The 19,433-nt window shown below is 34.1% G+C and overlaps 1 protein-coding gene across 4 annotated transcripts in view; it reads right to left on the bottom strand.

The window, feature by feature from the left end:
- VPS13B (vacuolar protein sorting 13 homolog B) overlaps nt 1–19,433 on the bottom strand; it is a 673,385-nt gene that overhangs the window by 247,604 nt on the left and 406,348 nt on the right. For all 4 annotated transcript variants that reach the window (XM_054590316.1, XM_054590313.1, XM_054590314.1 and 1 more), the window contains exons 32-33: nt 11,533–11,659; nt 7,620–7,763 (exon numbers count right to left, since the gene is read on the bottom strand). In XM_054590316.1, the coding sequence (XP_054446291.1) occupies nt 7,620–7,763; nt 11,533–11,659 (271 nt within the window). The remainder of the gene's footprint in view (nt 1–7,619; nt 7,764–11,532; nt 11,660–19,433) is intronic.

Raw genomic sequence — 19,433 nt, 5'->3', positions numbered from 1 at the left:
TGTGGTTCTATTCTTCTTCTCTAAAATATGGTTCCTATTTTGCTACGAAAATTTTTTGTACTCTAAAACATTGATTCAAAATGAGCATGTGTTACTCCTTACATATGCTACCTCTGTAAGTAGGCTTAATAAGATGATTACTTGGTATTCAGGAATAAGAGAGTAATTACTACAGCCAAATGAACACCACTCAGGGCAATCTCAGTCCTCTCACCCTTCCTTTACTCAATTTTAAAATTGCATTTTTTAAAAAAAGAATTGTAGGAAACAAGGGGTGATACTACACGCTACAGATATTTCAAATCCTAATTGAAATAATTGGGTATTATTTATATTCTTTTATATTAAAATAGAGGAAAATGTAACTATGTTATTTTTGTTTCAAGATGCACCTACTATCAATGTGTGAGTTCATCTGAGAGGTTCAGCCTAAACCAGACCCGCGCTTTGAAGCACACCTGTTGGAGCCATTCTCCAAGTTCAATTTACTTCAACTGCTCTCCACTGCCCTTTTAAAACACTTCAGCCTAGTATTTAAAGTCCTCCACGATATGCATCCAGCCTGTCTCCATGAAATATACATTAAAGCATCAGATTTCTTCCAATTCCTTTTAAGTGTATGTTATATACATCTTATCTTTTATATTTCAATGAACAGAAATAGGAATACCTATGAAGTAAGGAATCTGTTTATTAATTCATAGTGCAAGCATTTACTCAGCATCAAGTTCCAAGCTGCGCTTAGCATTTTTCCTGGGTTTTATCCTCTCCACCTTAAAATGTTATAAAAGGGTCTATATTGTTGAGGACTGAGTTTGGCCTTATGTGATAGAAGCTTAACCATTTATGTTTATTTTCTTTTTATAACCTAAAGTCCAGGGTTGGATGCAGAGGCTCCATGATGTCACTCACATCTTAGGATTGTTTTATCTACCCACTTTGATATATTTAGTGTGTGGCTTTTCTTCTTATGTTTGTAATTACATAATAACAAGTAGCCGGTCACTTCCAGTGTCATTCCAAGGAAGAAAAGGAAGAAAGTAAAGACTTTCCCAGAAATCTGGAGAACACTTCTTTTTATATCTGACTAAAACTGGGTCAATGGAGTCAGCTGTCAAATTTCTCTCTCCATCTTTCAGTGTTGCTTTTTTCACTGAATTCAACTCCTCTGCTTAACACAGGTTTTCTTCATGTGATAGGGTGACGAAGAGGAATGTGATATGGTCAAAGAAAGGTCCAGTATGACATCATCTGAACATAACAATCCACAGGAGTTTATTCTTTTCAGTGTTTTCATATGAAACACTGTCCCTGCCTGAGTAGTGTGCCCATATTTGGAACAATAACTGGGTCAAAAGGATGAATACTGATTGGCCAGGCCTCTGTCTCATGTCTACCCTATAATGGAATTCCCATCAAAACTACATAGAATAGAGAAGGTTGTTTAGCCAAAGGAAAGGGGTTCTATTATCAGATGAAGAGGATTAGAAATAATAAGTAAAGACAATATATGTCCCTATAACATCAGTGAATGATTTGCAAGCCAACATTATTTCTGTCACATTATGTTGTATGGAACTTTAGGCTCTAATAGAGAATATGTTCAAAGTACTGAAGAGAGTCAAAGCCGCTTTCTGAGGACGATTCAAACTTTGGCTACCAGGTAACCCTGAAGTCTCTGTGGCTAAGGCTGTTAGTTGTACCCCAATATTCTTTATCCCATTCCTTCATAGCAAAATAATTTTTAGCAGGGCTCATAACCATGTATTACAAAGACTACCTTTCTCAGCCTCCCTTGATGCTAGGTGTGACCGTGGGGAAAGCAAATGTAACTGATACCTGCAACCAGTCACATGTGTGTGTATAACTAGTTGTATATGGGCTCCAATTATTTATTATTATCTATCTTCCTTATTAAATATATAAACACTAGCACAGGAAAGTAGAAATTTTATCTCTTTGGTTTAATGCTATTCCCCTAGCATTCATAATAATGTTTGACTCATAGAAAGAGTTCAATATTTATTGAATAAATAAATAGGTCACTCTTTTCTGCCTATTCAATTCCAACTTCTCCATGAATCTAGATCTCTGACCACTTCAACCTAAAGTCTTCTCTTCCAATTCTGAATAGTTCTTATAGCACTAATTTTCCACACAGCATCTTTATCACTCTTCATTTACTTCTCTGAGTTCTTAGTAATAAATTTGCTTATACATGACATATTTCTCAACCAGATTATAAAGTGCTAGAGGAAAAGGACCACCGTGTATTTACTTTCCATACTTCTCTCAATCTACAGTCAGTACATCTAGCACTCAGTGAAAATGACCAAGACTAGGACAGAGAGTTTAATTGTGCCTTAGGAAAATTCACTGCATTCACTGGATTTCTGGTCAAGAAATCTATATGGGATAAACATTAGCATGGCCAGAAAATTAAAATTTTTATTATGTTCTTGATGTTTAGCATCTACCTTGAGGCAACTATGGCATGTTTCTCTTGATCAGCTTATCAGGAGAGGAGAAGCAGTAGAATATTTAATATCTTTTTCATGTCTAGATTTTAAGATATTAAGGTATTTAGTCACAGGCCCTCTTGTCCATTTAAGGCTCTGCCTGAATCTATATTTTGTTGGAGCCTGTGTTTCTTGCTTGGTTACAAGTAGTCAATCCAGGTGCCTCTGAAGGGTAAGAAATACTCAGTATAGCAACATTTATGTTAAGTCACCATATCTACATCACTTAAAATTCCCAATTCCTTTTCTACAGATAGAAATGTGTAACCAGTGATATGGCCATTCGCATTCACATCTACCTTAGGATGGAAAGCACTGAGATAGCCCGGAACATCAGCAACCTCTCCCATCCCAGCGTCAGCTCCCACTTTCAAACTCTACCTTCACTCACATGAGTTCACAGGACATAGTTTACCTCCATTTCCCTCATCTTGCCTAAAGTTCTACTTCAAGAAACATCTGCTACTATACCACCATTCATAGTCCATTCTCTTCTTCATTTTGAGGTTCCTAGTTCTAATTATTCCTAGCAATCCTTAGATTGGTCTGGTGTGCCATGAAATAATTTTTTACCACTGGAAAAAAATTTACATTCCTCAAATAAAGTGCGACTCCAAAGCAGGTTATTTCCAATCTAAAACAGTAATATAATAAGACTAAATAAATAATATCCACCACCATTCTATATAAGGCATATACTCAATCACAGTTCACAGCAAACAAGCCCAACATACTATATTCTATTTTATAGTAAGCTATAAAGACACCCAAGTAAATTATATTAGGCATATATTACAATACTTTTATATTAATATACTGTTACTGTATACTCAAATAGTTAATATTTTAAACTAGTAGGATAAAATATCTTCAATTGTACTAAGTTATATTCATAGAAAAAAAAATCCTTACTTACTTGTTACCCTATAATTTCTCTGTTTGCATTAACCTACAAAAAAATCAGCCTCTGTCATCTGGTTCTTTGTGTCAGGTGTGTAGCAGGGCTGGTGAACTGCCAGTGAAGAATAGAGAAGGCAGAAAGGAAACTTTAGGAAAATGATTCCAAGGGGAAAAACAGACGTGACATTATTTTATAAATTTCAAAGTCTGAAAAGTTAAATTTCCCAGGATTATGTAGAATCACTGGTGGGAGTTGGGGGTAGGGTGGAGAGAAAGAGAGAAGTAGAAGTTTAAAAAAAACTGAGCAAATAAACATGGCAATTGTTAGTTTCAGAAAAAAACAAGAGTATAAAGAGGAAATACAATCACACATTATTAAGCAATGAAGAATATTTTCATTGTTTTTATAATGAAAACAGTACATATCAATTCAAAAAATATGACAAGAATATTGGGAAGAAAGACTTGAAGGGAAGTATAAAAGAGGTGGAATCCTAATTTTAATAATAAATGGCAAGTGAATACTAAAATCAGTAAATCAAGAGATGATAGTCTTTTCATTTTACTCAGAGATATGCAGATAAATAACTTATAGGGTTAAAAGTGGCTATGCAGGATGAGGTGAGGTTATCAGGGGACTTACACTATTCTGATATATTTAGTAGCTTTTGCGTAAAATTCATATATTACTTTGATAAAAATAGCATTACTTTATAAAAATAAACTAACCATTTTAAGTTAACATGCTAATTTTGGTATCTTATCTATACAGTTCATGATGTCAAAGACCTCAGAATGATTGCTCAGCTTTCGCCCTCTCAGTTAAATCACTCTCCTGCTTTAAAAGTCTATACAAGTTACCTTTCTTTATGGTGTATTTTTTGGTGACTGCAACTGAAATAAAATTATATAAAGGTAGGAGTTCTTTGTTTTGTTTTTAAACAGTTCCTTATAATATTCTACATATTGATAGAAATCTTACAATAATATTTAGTTTTCTTTTCTTATAAAAATGGCCTGTTATCATTACCCTATAAATAGACTTGCACAAATTAAAATCTTTTAACTCATTGTTTATTCACTCTCTTTTTCAAATGTTTCCTGACATTTACTGGTCCATGTAACTAAATTTTTCCCCTTGTTTATTCTTATTGCATAAATTTATGATTATATGATTAACGATCACTTCCATATAATTGGGCCTTTGTGGGGCAAAGACCATCTTGTAAGAAGGGAAAGCATCTTAGGAAGGGTAAACCAGCCACGCCAATCACCACAGCCCTACCCCATCTAGAATACATTTTTCAGAGCAAAAATACTGAATTTTAGGGCAATTTGCCTAAACCATCACCTGGTCATTTATTACCTAAAGTACTTCCTCTTTCAGCTATGCACATGAAAGTTTCATAATGAGTTAGTTGTTCATAGAATTAAAATTAATATTAAAATTGGTTCTAGCAATAAGCCTCAGATTGGTCCACTGTTTTTACTTCTATTTCCAAAAGTTTGTCCATCTTTCTTCCCCTTTGTTTAAAGTTTGGATATGCTTTCTCTAGCATAAAAACACCTAACACAAATCCCCTCCCCACCACATTCTTGAAAAATTTTAAAATTAATCTCCCAAATGAAATCTTGTCAAAGACCGTCTAAAAGTATTAACACCATCCATCAGTTGGTGGGCTGAGAACAGATAAGCATTTACTGATTTGTAATTCACAGGTTTTTTCTAGAGTTCTGATTAATGGGATTTCCATTATTAATCCATCATTCTTATAGTAGTTGTTCATAATGCCATGATACACATTTTTTTCTTTTTTTGCAGATAAAAGGTTTATTTGTATGCACACAAGAGCCAACCAAAGAAATACCTGACTGGATAAAGGGTTATAGTTAAAGGCTCATTTAACATGCTTAGCAGGGAAAAGGAAGCAGAGAGAAATGGCTTCTACGGTTTTCTATGGGAAGAACATAGTACTTGTAGTTTTCTTCAGGAAAGATGGATTTTTCATAGAAAAAACAGGCGATACAGTAGTCCTCCCTTACCCATGGTTCCACTTTCTGCAGTTTTAGTTACCTTTGGTCAACTATGGTTCAAAAATATTAAATAGAAAATTCCAGAAATAAGTCATGTTTTAAATTGTGTGATACACATTTTTAATGAACACATACCCTTTCCTGCACTTCCCCAATAACTCAGCCATACTCAATTTTCCTATGTTTTTAATTCTCTAAAAGAATTTTTGAAAATTACAGTAGTGTGGTTGTTTTAAAAGTTACTAGCTCTTTCAAAATACACTGTGACGTTATAAGCAGTTATTCTCTGAAGCTAAAATGTCTTGTGTTCTTTGACAATCAGATATAAGTTGTGATAATCGTTTGCAAGTAAAAAAATATTCTTCCATTTCACTGAAGGTCTTTTTTTAATATTAAAATTTTTCATAGGTATTTGCCCTCCCTCATTAGAGCCTGTACTTTTTTTTTCCTTTTAAACTGTGTTAAAAGGCACATAAAATAAAATTTACAATCACTTTTCATTGTATAGTCTGTATTGTACTTCAGTATATTGTCTATACCTTTAATATTATCTCCCAGAAGGAACAAAGGGCCACAGACACATTTTTAAAACAGCAAAAGCAATACCTAGTTCATTTATGAAATTCTGAGGGATGACTCAGCACTCAGGTAAGGGCTGTTAGTAATCTGAGTGTCCCTTTATTTACTGAAGTTACATCCTACTAATAGGCATGAGAAGTAGATAGGTAAAGAGTTAAGAATCAATGTGCTAGGTTGTATAAATTCCTAAACACATCATAAATCTATGAGGTGGGTTTTACTGATGTGAGACATTCACAAAATTGGCACAAATAATACAGAAATGTAAAGGACTGCATCCTACCCAGCTTGCTTCAAGGACTTCTTCACAAATGCCATGGGGAAATATTTTTTCTTTGCTTATTTTCATCTCAGGTAATTATAGTTATATTCCTATGGATTGTTTAACTTATACTGAAAAAAAAAGTCACTATTTTGGAGAATATATATATAGCTGTACAAACCTTTTTATAAAAAGATACTAAACAAACAGAAATCACAAGTGGTAAAAAATGATCGAGTTTGAGAATCACCATTTATGAAAGTTAAAAGCTTTACCATTAAAAAGAGTGTTTTAAATAAAGAAGATCAAGAGACTGCTATAACAGGGATAGTCTATGAACTGTGGCAAAACGGAGAGAGCACAGACTTGAAAGACCTAAATTCAACCCTGAGATCCACCATTTACTGCCATGTATACGATACCCGGAAGGTTACTCACTGTCTCTGAGTCCCAAGATCTGAATCTGTAAAATGGTGAAAATGCCCATCACGACCTCACAGGGTGGCTGTGATAACATGCTTAAAGACAGACGAGTTAACTTACATGGAAAAACCTGGCATGTGGCCTAGCATCAAGTGGCTCTCAGTGAATACCTCTTCTTTCCCTTCCTTCTGAATAAATAGAACTTAGAGCCTTCTGCATAACTCATGACAAAAATAATGTCTTTTTCATAGATAAACGGTTTCTTCACTTGAGGTTTTATAGAAGATTTACTCTAAGCACAGATACAATCTTAGAAGTATGGAAACAAAAGCAAAGAAAACATATCTTGAGAAGCATCTAACAAGCAGCTTTGTTTCATAGTGACATGCTTTGTGGTTATAACGCAGGCTTCCAATGAACACCAGATCAGAATTAAAATTCTAGGCAGACATTCAACTTTTATGATTGTGTCCATTTTTCACTAAGCATGTGAAACAAACGCTTTAGAAGTTATTTATTTGAAGATATTCCCATAGTACTCCTACAAAGTTCACTTCCAAAATAGGCCCTATCCCTTTAATGTATCTGAGTAAGTAAAAACTATACCAACTTTCTTGCATTGTATTTTAAAAACTGCAACAGGGTAATAAAATCATGTTTTTAACAGAGGCTTTTCTGAGGCTAGGCCACAGCAATTTTGCAAAGATGCATGATAAATTATAGGAAAGAAGACCAAACAAATTTCAAAAGTAAAAAATACCAATCCAAGATGATTTATGACCACATTTTGAATAAAATTAAGTATAGAATAATTAGCAGAAAGCATTCCACTTAGTTTTCCTACTATGAATGTAAAGTTGGCACAAATGCAGTATGTCTAATCAAAATCAGGTAATAGTTACCTCCATGGCCTTGCTCGATGGTTCCAGTCCAGTCATATTTGCTACTATTAACTGATGTAAGAGTTGAACTTGAGCCACACTTAGGAAGAAATCCAGGTTTGTGGTTATATTCACTTCCAAGGAATGGCCACACACTAAAATCTCCTGAAGGGGGGGAAAAAAAGGCTGAATCCAGATAAAGAAACATGATAGCCATTAGATGATAATTTATCATTCTTACTTATTTGACCTTTATTACATTGATGAATTCTTCTGGGACTTGAGTTCATTTGTTAATGAGAATAGCAGAAATGGTGAGCACAGTCGCTTGACACAGTTTAATGGATTAATTTAATAAACATTTATGAAGGCCTGCTGTGCGCCAGGCTGTGTGCTAGTTATAGGGCAACAAAACTAACCATAAGAATTTTTCACCATTTCATATACATTTGGTTTTTTCACATCTCAAACTACTATCCCTGTTTCAATAAGTGATATAATTCTTAAGCATAGTCTGGTTTATTTATTCAAACCAACAAATATTTACTGAGCACGTCCTAACTGCCATGCACTGCTGGAGTGCCAGAAACAGCACAAAGAGAAAGGCTGGCCTTGAAGGGCAACCTGCTGCTGCAGAGGTTACAATCTGGCTGAGCAGACAGATACAAACGGGTAATTGTAGGCAGGCAATTACAATCACAAGTGGTATGGTCTGCGTACTCTCCAAAGGATACATTCCAAATGATTTATAACAAAATAGAGTGCTGAAGCCAAAAATAGCTAGACTAATTAATTTAACTTCTTCAAACTGCTAAAATTTTGGCAGCATTAGGTAGATGTCCACTACTTAACTGGTGCTGTTCCGCATAACTGAGTTACTTGAACATTCTTTGCTGGAAAACCATTCAGAGAAGGAGAACAGAAATGAAAAACAATCCAGAAGCTTCCCTTAACAAGCAGAAGTCCTGCCTCTTGTCATGAAGTGCATGTGGACAATGTTCAAATGTCTGGAAACATCCAACAAACCTTCTCCATGTTAGTGTCATCCAAGGGAACTGATTTAAGGAGACTTATGACTGGTCCAGATACAAACTAAACAGCTTAGAGCAGGTTTTAATGAAGTCATAAACAACAGCATGTCGAAAATGATTACCCTTTTTTTTTTGTTTTTGGTTTAAAAAGCTTTTTCCCTACAAGTTCCCTGTGTTTAGTAATTATAGTTAGAATTATTATTTTGTTCCTCCAAGTAATGATGAAAAGAAATATATTCATGTATTTTAAACCAACTGTGTTACTAAGTAACTATAAGATATTAGTAGTTTTAATTTTTACGTAACTGTGGATAACCTAACTTTCCCTATAGGGCTAACATAAACACCAAATAAGATAACACATACAAACATATTTTAAAAAAACTTAGGGAGGGAATGTAAAGTTTATAGTAGCTTGGGTTATGATATTTAATTTGTACTTAATTTTTCTTAACTTTTCATAACAACTGCCTATAACTGATCAAAAAGTTTATGAAGTTTTTAGTATAATAAATTTGTATGAAGAACTTTGTTTTCATTTTTTAAAATTATGTTTTCTATTTAATATTATTTTGTATTACATTCACATGTACAGCAGAGTGGTCAGATAATTTTACACTTCACCAAGTGTTCTCCCCAATATTTCCAGTACCCACTAGGCAACAATATAGTTATTACACTATTACTGACTATATTCCCTGTGCTGTGCTTTATATCCCCTCGACTATTTTGTAACTACTGATTTGTACTTCTTAATCCCTTTACCTTTTTCACCCAGCCCCTTAAAACCCCTCCCCTCTGGCAACCATCAGTCTGTTTTCTGTATACAAGCATATAAATCTGTTTCAATTTTGTTTGTTCTTTAGATGGTACATATAAGTGAAATCATATGATATTTGTATTTCTCTAGTTGACTTATTTCACTTAGGATAATATCCTCTAGGTCCACCCATGTTGTCACAAATGGTAAGATTTCATTCTTTTTTATGGCTGAGTAACATTCCATTGTATGTATTTAACACAGCTTTTTTATCCACTCATCCACAGAGGGGCACTTGGGCTGCTTCCATACCTTGGCTATTGTAAATAATGCTGAAATGAACACAGGGGTGCATACTTTCTTTTGAATTACTGTTTTGGGTTTCTTTGGCTATATACCCAGAAGTGGATCACTGGGTCTTAAGGCAGCTCCATTTTTAATTTTGTGAGGAAATTCCACAGCGTTTTTCACAGTGGCTGCCCAATCTGCATTCCCACTGACAGTGCACATCCTTACCAGCACCTGTTTGTTGACTTACTGATGACAGACATTATGACAGGTGCTATCTCACTGCAGTTTTAATTTGCATTTCACTGACTAATGATGATGAGCATCTTTCCACCTATCTATTGGCCATCTGTGTGTTCTCTTTGGAGAAGTGTCTATTGACATCTTCTCCCCATTTTCTAATTGAATTTTTTGGGGGGTATTGAGTTGTATTCCTTTATATATTTTGGATATTAACCCCTTATCAATGATGCATTGGTGAATATATTCTCCCATTAAATAGGTTGTCTCTTTGTTGTTGTTACTGAAAGTTTTCTTTGCTGTGCAAAGAATTTTTAGTTTGATTAAGTCCCATTTGTTTTTTCTTTGGTTTCTCTTGCCCATGAAGATATATCAGAAAAAATACTGCTAACAGAAATATCAGAGTTTACTACCTATGTTTTCTTCTAAGAAGTTTATGGTTTTGGGACTTACATTTAATTTTTTAATCCATTTTGAGTTTATTCTTGTATATCATATAAGGAGGCAGCCTTGTTTCATTATTTTTGCCTGTATCTGTCTAATTTTCCCAGCACCATTTATTGAATAGATTGGTTTTACCCAACTGTATGTTCTTGCCTCCTTTGTTGTACATTAATTGCCTATATAGGCAAGGGTTTATTTCAGGGCTCTCTATTCTTTTCTATTGATCTATATAGGCCTATTTTTATGCTAGTATCATAGTGTTCTGATTACTATAGTCTTATAGTATAGTGTGATGTCAGCTAGTGTGACTCTTCCCAATTTTTTCTTCTTTCTCAAGATTGCTGTGGCTATTCAGGGTCTTTTGTGGACCCAAATATTTTTTAATTATTTGCTCTAGTATTGTGAAATATGCCATTGGAATTTTGATAAGAATTGCTTTGGGTAGCACAGATATTTTAATGACGTTAATTCTTCCTATTCAAGAGAATGGTATATGCTTCCATTTATTTATATATTCTTCAATTCCTTTCTTATGAAGAGTTTTTTAAAGTTATGATGAATCACATTATCATTACATTTCTATTCGAGGCATGGAGACACCGATACATAGTGATCAGACTTGAAGCATGGATCCACCAGTAATCGGCTAATGACATGCTGCATGTAACTTGCTTTGTTTCCTCATCCATAAAATATGGATACTGATAATATCTATCTCATAAGGATGCTATGAAGACTAAATAAGGTAATACGAGTAGAACTCCATGTAAGGAAATCCATGTGAGAACTGTAAGTCACCTGTCAATATTACCGTTGCTTTCATTAGAAAGAGATTGTACAGGTTGTGTATGGTCTGGAGCCAGACCAATTCATACCACGCTAGGTCACTTACTACTTGTGAAAAGTTGGACAAGTTATTTAGGTTAGGCTTTTTACACTTCAGTTTTTCCATCTATAAAATGAGGACAGTAGGAGAAGCTAATAGCATTATCATGAGGATTAAATAAGTTATTACATAAAAAGTAGTAATTGAACAGTACTAGAAAATGCTCAATAATAGCTGTAACAGTAACTTACTAACAAAAAGCTCATTTGATAATCTGTGCACTGAAAGTATGAAGACCTCTGACATACAAAGAAGAGTAAAACGAGACCTAAATTAAGTTCTAACCTCAGTATGCATATTTTCTGGAGAAATTATTTTGGTGAAAATGATGGCAGGTGCTCCAGTTATTCGGACAGAAAAATCTGTTAAAATGGGAGTCATAATTGCTCTTCTTTCTTGATGCCGCCGTATGCTAAAAAAAATAAAGTGCATAATAATTGTTAGAAATTTCATTTTTTTCCAAGAAGAAGTTTCATTAAATTTTTACAAGTCTTTGTACTACAACATGTATGACAAAAATCACACTATTTTGGGAGTGCCTATTTATATATTTTATAGTCTTAGTTCTGTAACTTCAGTACTTAGCTTCAGATTTATAAAAATTTCAAAAACATCGGAGAAATTCAGATGTAATCATTTCATATTAGTTGCATCTGAGCATCTTTCAAAAATTACTTTTGTTTTTAATTCTTTTTGTTTTAACAAAGAGCTTAGTATTTTTTGTTACCAATAAGCTCATTTTATTGTGATAACTTTTAATTTCCTATTTTGAATATTTCTGACCTTTTAGTTGACAACTGCCATCTTCCCAATCTCTCTAGGGTCACAAGCATATCATCTTAATCTTTGGTCTCTTTTTTTTTTTTTTTTTTAAAGCTCTAAGAACCATCTGAGTACATTGATTATTACCACCTTTAAAATTTGTGAAATTGCTTTTCTGACTTTGACACTACATGTTGCTTCACAACAACCCTGTATGTAAAGAAAGGAGCATCATTAGCCCCATATTACCTATAAGAAAAGGAGGTTCAGGGATTAGGCTAAGGCCACCCAGTAGGAGGAAAGATTCCACAATTGGGCATGGGAGGCAAGTTGATACCAAATTAGTATTTGGCCTTTTTTAAAATTCTTCTTTATATATTCTCACTTTTGAGTAGTTATTTAGCATGATATTTCTATTCCACATTAAAAACTACCAATAATTTCAAAGGAAGTATTGCTTACATGGTAGAAAATAAAACTGGAAAATATTATTGAGAAACCAAAGCTTGTGCTAGTATAGATCTTCAGGTCTACATTTCATATTCTTAGTTTTCATTTTATGAAATAATACAATATTATATGATGTAATAATATACATTTTAAAAATCAATTTTTTAATATTAAGATATTTTGAAGGATAAATTTTAAAGAAAAAATTAACACTGAAAAATAACTACAACAAGAATTAAATTCTTCCAACATTGTACTAACCAGAATATAGTCTAGGATTTAAAATAACAAAAGAGAGAAGCAAAACTCAAAATATTAACTGCCTTTGTTAAAGACTTCAAGGACTTTGACACTCTCAGTAAACCAAGGGAATAGATTTTTAATGGCCTTACTGAGATCACAGGCTAATTCTTACAATCCTGATAGGCAAGGATTTTGAAGTGAGCTGCCTATCTATATCTGGGGTCCTTACAAGGTCAGAAAATTATCTGCTATCAGAAACAGGGAAGAACGAGGAAGTTTCCATCTCTGGCAACTGAGCTTGTTGAAAAAACAGAGACATCCCTGGAAAATTAAAAAAAAAAGAGAATAATCCTTCATGTATGTTTCAGAATTCTAATTTATATTACTATGTTGGTCCAAAACTACTCATTCTGAGTTATTTATATAAAAATGGCAACAGATCTTTGATAACCCTAAGGCATCTATCAGAAATGGATGCAAAATCTCTCTAGGAAACATTCCCACAAAATGACAAAAAAGATTCTCAGGGACAAAGATCACTGAAGATAAGCATCTAATAACAGATTATTTTATATACTCTGCAAAAATATTTATTCAGTATTAGCAAGGGGAGAATTCAACTCCATTAACAAATTAATTATTGAGAACTTCTGATAATAAAATTACTACATATGGATAATAAAATAAATTTGTTTAGAACTATTTAAGACAATATAGGATGAAATAAAAATGTGAATAACAAAGTAGTATAAAAAAGATTTAAAAAATAACTAAATAGAACTTCCAGAAATGAAAAATATAGTTACTAAGAGTAAATATATAATAGATGGATAAACAGTAATTTAGACTTGCTTAAGAAAATTTAGTAAACTAGAATTTAGTTTTGAGAAAATTCAGGAATTTAATGAAGTAAATTTTAAAATGGGAAGCTTAAAATAAAAGCTGAAGAGGCAAGCCTGACATCTTTAATTGCCATTCCGAAGTGAGAGCAAAGAAAGAAAAGGGGGTAATATTAAAATATAATGGCTGAGAATTCTTCAGAACTGATGAAATACAGGAATACACAGATTCAAGAAACACAATGATTCTCAGTTCAGACAAATATAATAAAATCCACAACGAGACACATCTTCTGAAACAGCTAATCACCGATAAAAAATAAGTAAAACATTAAAATAAGGTAGAGAAAAGAGATTATAGCATGCAAAGGCATAGGGGGTTAGAAGGAATAATTCTCTGATATACTCCAATATAAAAATGAGTTAATATATCTTTGCATTGTCCATGGGAACAAAGCTGACAGAAACTTTTAAACCCCCCTTTGAGAATAAAAAACCATTGGCAATCATAAGGTGTTAATCAAATAACAGGAAAGTAATCATATGTGTTGACAAAAGCTGCTCTGTTAAGCTCTGGAAGGAGTAGATTGCAAGTAAGGAACAGTACGGTTCTCTGAAATTGTTACTAAGCAAGGAGGCATAATTGAATGCCACACACACTCATGAAAATACAGGTTTAGGAGGGCTGTGTTCATTTTTCTTGAGCTCGGTTTTTTGGCCTACTTTCCATACATTTTTGGTATGATTTTGTAGGTAATATTAAAGCTGGTTAAGAACCATACTTCAAAAATCACTTAACATAAAAGACTAGGAAAAATGGTTAAGGTTTCCAAAATATTCTACCAAAAGACAGTAAAATATGCCAAATAGTCTATGTTTACAGAGAACAGCTCTTATATAATGTGAAGACTGTTGTAGTCTCATTCTTTAAAAAGAAGAAAAAGCTCAAACAAAAAAATTCCTTTCCCCAAAACAAACAAAATAACAAACCAAAACTACAGTTAATATATTTATGATGGAGATCATAAGTGCTACATTTGTTACACCCTCTAAAGAAAGTCTTACGAACATGTATATATTGAAATATCCACTTAATTAAACTTACTGAGATGTTCAATGAACAATAGTTCTAGTTACAATTTCTAGTTGTTTATATCTATAGCCTGGAACTCCTGCATCTATTTCTATTTGATAGCTCTTTTTTCCCAAGGAAAAACTTCAAAATAAAGGAGAAACCAAGGGATTGCTGAAAGTTTCTTAGAGAAAAGGACATTAGACATCATGAATTGAGGATATGCAAGGTCTGTCCAGAAGAAATCCAGCCATTGTTAATATAATGAGAGTGGTTTGTATGATATTGATGTAACCTGGCAGCCAAGGAGAGTGGACTGGAATGCACATGTGTGAACAAAGATGACTTCACTGTACTAGTTAGTGGGGGAGGTAGATGCTGTAGAGTGAACATGTGTACTGTGTGGCTGGTGCATTCAAAATGAGTGAGTAGAGCAACAAATCTGTATCAAATTTTGCATTAAGCATGAACATTCCTCTACTAAAACTACTCGGATGATTCAGAAGGCCGCAGATACGGGCAACTGGTGATTGGCAGTTTCATCGTGATAACATGCCCACTGACAGATCACATCTCATCCAGAGATTTTTGGCCAAACATCAAATCACCCAGGTGACTCAGCCCCCCTACAGCCAAGATTTGGTGCCCTGCGACTTCTGCCATTTCCCAAAACTAAAATCACCTTTGAAAGGTAAGAGATTTCAGACCATCGATGAGATTCAGGAAAATATGACAGGGCAGCAGATGGCAACTGGGAGAACTGTGTGAGGTCCCAAGGTGCCTACTTTGAAGGGGACTGAGGCGTCACTGTCCTATGTACAATATTTCTTGTATCTTGTACCTTCTTCAGTAAAGGTCTCTCTTTTTCATAGTGCGTGGCTGGATACTTTCTGGACAGACCTCACTGTGTACAGGAATTCACCAATGGACACATGGTCACTAGACTTATTTCATTTTTAAAGTTTTTTTAATATGTATTGTTGTATTATGTAGAGCGCTCACAAAATTATACAGAATAATGTGTAAAAGTTATGTGTTTTACATGTACTTTTAAGTAAATTTTGATACCATCTTGTTTGGTTCCTTCTGTAAAAGATAAAATGTTGAAAAAGGAAACCTGACTATTTAGGGCTTTGGTCCGTTGGGTTTGAGTCAATCAGGGCATATTTATGTGTGTATATGTATACACACACACATACAATGATCATGTTAGAAGCTGTAAGAAAACTACAATAACTGAAGATACAGGAGGTTTTAAAATTTTATGATATGCTATTATGATTATATTTAAATATTTTCTGAATTTTTTGAGTACTTACTCTCTGTCAGTAACTATACTAAGATACAAAGAATAAGAAGGCAGGACAGATCTTTGTCTTTTCATCTCTATACCACCTTCTCAGGTCGCCAAGGATGTCCTCAGGCAATAATATGAGGAAGAAAATATTTGCTTGCTGCTAAGGAGGAAAAATAGGCTGTTTCTCTAATGCCTCAGTCAGGATCCCTTTCCCTTTCACATCCAGTTCCTAGGTACTTCAAGCAGGAGGAGAAATCATATTCTCTCACGTAAAGCCATGATTGTTTAAGGGATTTATCATAAACTTATACAATTCAAGAAGCCATCTGTCACCACGCAAAGTTACCACACTATTATAGACTTAGTGTGGTGATTGCGTCATAAAAAAATAAGATGTGTAAATGTAGTCATACACTGTACACTTGAAACTCATTATATGCCAAATATACTTTAATAAAAATAGATAAAAAATAGCACCTTGGAAACAAAACATAAATAAATAAAATTTAAAAATTATGTTTTTAAAAATATCATACAATTCAAGTAAGTGTAGGTCACTTTAGGCATTAATCAATGAGGTATGGCAATGAGACTGACTTGCAGAATTCTGCTTTGACATTAGCTTTGACATCCTCAGAAATTAGTAAGACAAAAGTGATGGTTTTCAGGTTGAAGAGTACGAACAAAAAAAATGCTTTTATTCCACATTCCTGTTAATGATTTCAGGTATAATTCTGGAAAGAACTAATGTATTATTAATCCCAAATAAATATGGAAGAGCTCCTGTGAATATCTGGGTAGTAACTTTACTTCAAAAAGTAAAAATAAGAGATCAAAACACAGATGCAATAGTCACAAGCTCTCAGAATTAAGGCCAATAATATATGCTTCAGGGACTTTAGTATCAACACAAAATCAACGTTACCAATCCTGTGAAACACAGGACTGATTGATTTTTGGAATATGTCAAACTTAAATTAAGCTTTCTATGCAAATATAGTAACAATGATCTAAAAATATCTGATGTGGGGAGGGGAAGGCCTACAGAATAGTATATATAATTTGATACATGTGTATTAAAATACTTAAACACATTAACATGCTGTAACTCTTTCTCTGACAATGAAGTTTGAAGGAAAAACTACCCAAGAAAATCAAGCATAGGTAGTGGTAGGGACAAACAAAAGTATTATGATAAAAACTAAATGACTTATTTTTCAAGTATAGTTTTAAGTCTATTCAAATTGTCTTCATATAAATAGGAAAATTATATCAACTTGGAGAATTATGGCTTCTTGGCATTTTCATAAAATTACAAAATAACCCTTCCATCCCCCATGCCATACACCCAAAGCACTGACCACCGGGCGAAAGATCACTAGTGATTTGAAAGTGTAACGTGCATATGGCAGACATCAGTACAGGGGTTTTAGTGCTCAGCACTTCTTTTCCTCCGATTAGACAATATGCCCAGAAGTAGTAAAATTGGTGGCTAAGAGAAAAGGAAAAAAGTGATTAACAATGAACTTTAGCATTAATGTAAGCGGGTCAGAGCACTGAGTAGGAGAAAAGTAAGGGGATGCAAACCAGGGCTCCATACTTAGCTCTATTTTAAGTACCATTGTACAAGCCAAGCGATTTCCTCACTTAGCTTCTTGTATGGTTTTATTCTGTAATAACTTGCTAATAAGACTTGGTTCAGAGCTGAGAGAGAAACTTGTATGAGATTTGGAAGGTGTAAAGGCACCAGTAGCCAATAATATACTCTTAAAGTCATGCTGTTATAAATGTAGTGAATTCCAATGCAGAGGTGCCAAGAGATTCCAGCTTGTCCTTCTCACTCTTCCCCCTTCTGTGACCATGAGCCCTTCCGAGCCTTTCTTCTTGACCATGGGCCCTGCTGACCAACAGCACCTGCAGGCTCATGCCCAGACACAGAGGCAACAGCCTTCGATGGACCTCTATGCTACCAGCCCCGTGGGGTCCCTCCAGCTTCCAGTCATGCCAGGCTTCCCAGATTCCCCCGAGTACCCATTTTACCCTGGCACATGATCAAGAGGGTCGGGCAGCGACTTTTCTCTAATCCGCCATCTCCCTCTTTCAGACCCTCGCTTCCCAGCTCCTTAGAATTGGATATGGTCTTGTTTCTAAAAGAAATACTTACAGTGGTTTTGGTAGCCTGACTGAACTCTGACATATTTCCTCAGCTGAAAAATTAAGACTTTGCAGAAGGTTTATTCATATGATGATTCTTTATGCTTAATTTCCCTGCTCCCAGCATACACATATAAACACATTATGATTAAAGACAAAATCTAAGCAATGTACTCAGGAAGAATGAATGAAAACTATGATACTCTGGGATGGAAATAAATTATTCTTCACTGGGTAACTATTTTACCTTTTGAATTTAACCTTTAATACCTATTGAACAACAAACATAATTATATTAAGGTTCTGGTTATATTTCAGTCAAGATTAATCAGCAGAACTAAGATGATTCATCAGATCTAAATTTTTTTGTGTCACTTGAAGACATATTCATCAGAATTACTTCATCAGAAATGCTCATTTAGTCATGTGACTTGTTAGATCTACTTAATCATCTACTCATTCAGTGTTTGATTAATTCACTCAAATCCTTATTAAGCACCTATAATGCGCCAAGCATGATATTATGTCTGCGTATTCAGGAGTAAATAAAACATGTCACATTTTCATACTCCTGGCTTTTGATCCACTACTGCTTTCTTAGTTCAAAATGGCCCATCCCCACTCCTGCCACTTATATTCTGTGGAAACAAATCCAGAAGCTGTCCTGGTGAAAACTTCCCCGACAAACCACGTGTAGTTAATTATTCATTTCTGTCTTTAAATTCTCTATTTTGTACCTAAGTAGGTTTTAGATTAATTTGTTTTATGTGTCACATTGATTAGCCTGAGATGGCTTATGTGCATGGAATGTATCTACCCTGATTTTGATGCGACTCTTCTGTAACCCTAATTATGTCCATCACAGCGCTTGCTACATGCACTCAAAGAGTTAATTAACTAGTCTGTCTTTTTGATTGGATGCTGATGTCTATAAGAGAAAGGCACATATTAGAAATTATTTTATCTTGTTATTAGTGTACAAGACATTGCGCTGCATATACTGAACATTCAAATGTCTGTTAACTTTTGAGGAGGGTGCCAAAAACATTCAATGGGGAAAGAACAGTTTATACCAAAAAAAAAAAAAAAAAAAAAATTTTAAAAGGTACTGGGACAACTGGATATCCACATGCAAAAGAATGAAGTTGAACTTTTACCTCATACTATAGATAAAAACAAACAAAAAATTCCCCCAAAACCCATCTCAAAACAGATCAACAACCTAACTTCAAGAGCTAAACCAATAAAACCCTTAGAATAAAAACATAGGCATAAATCTTCATGATCTTGAAATTGGAATAGATTCTCAGATATGGCAACAAAAGCATGGGCAATGACAGAAAAAGACAGATGAATTAATCATCTAAGT

The sequence above is a fragment of the Pteronotus mesoamericanus genome, unplaced genomic scaffold (assembly GCF_021234165.1).
Source record: "Pteronotus mesoamericanus isolate MK-2021 breed Mesoamerican mustached bat unplaced genomic scaffold, CSHL_Meso_final scaffold_174, whole genome shotgun sequence".
Taxonomy (NCBI): Eukaryota; Metazoa; Chordata; class Mammalia; order Chiroptera; family Mormoopidae; genus Pteronotus; species Pteronotus mesoamericanus.
This window is presented reverse-complemented; position numbering and strand designations above follow the sequence as displayed.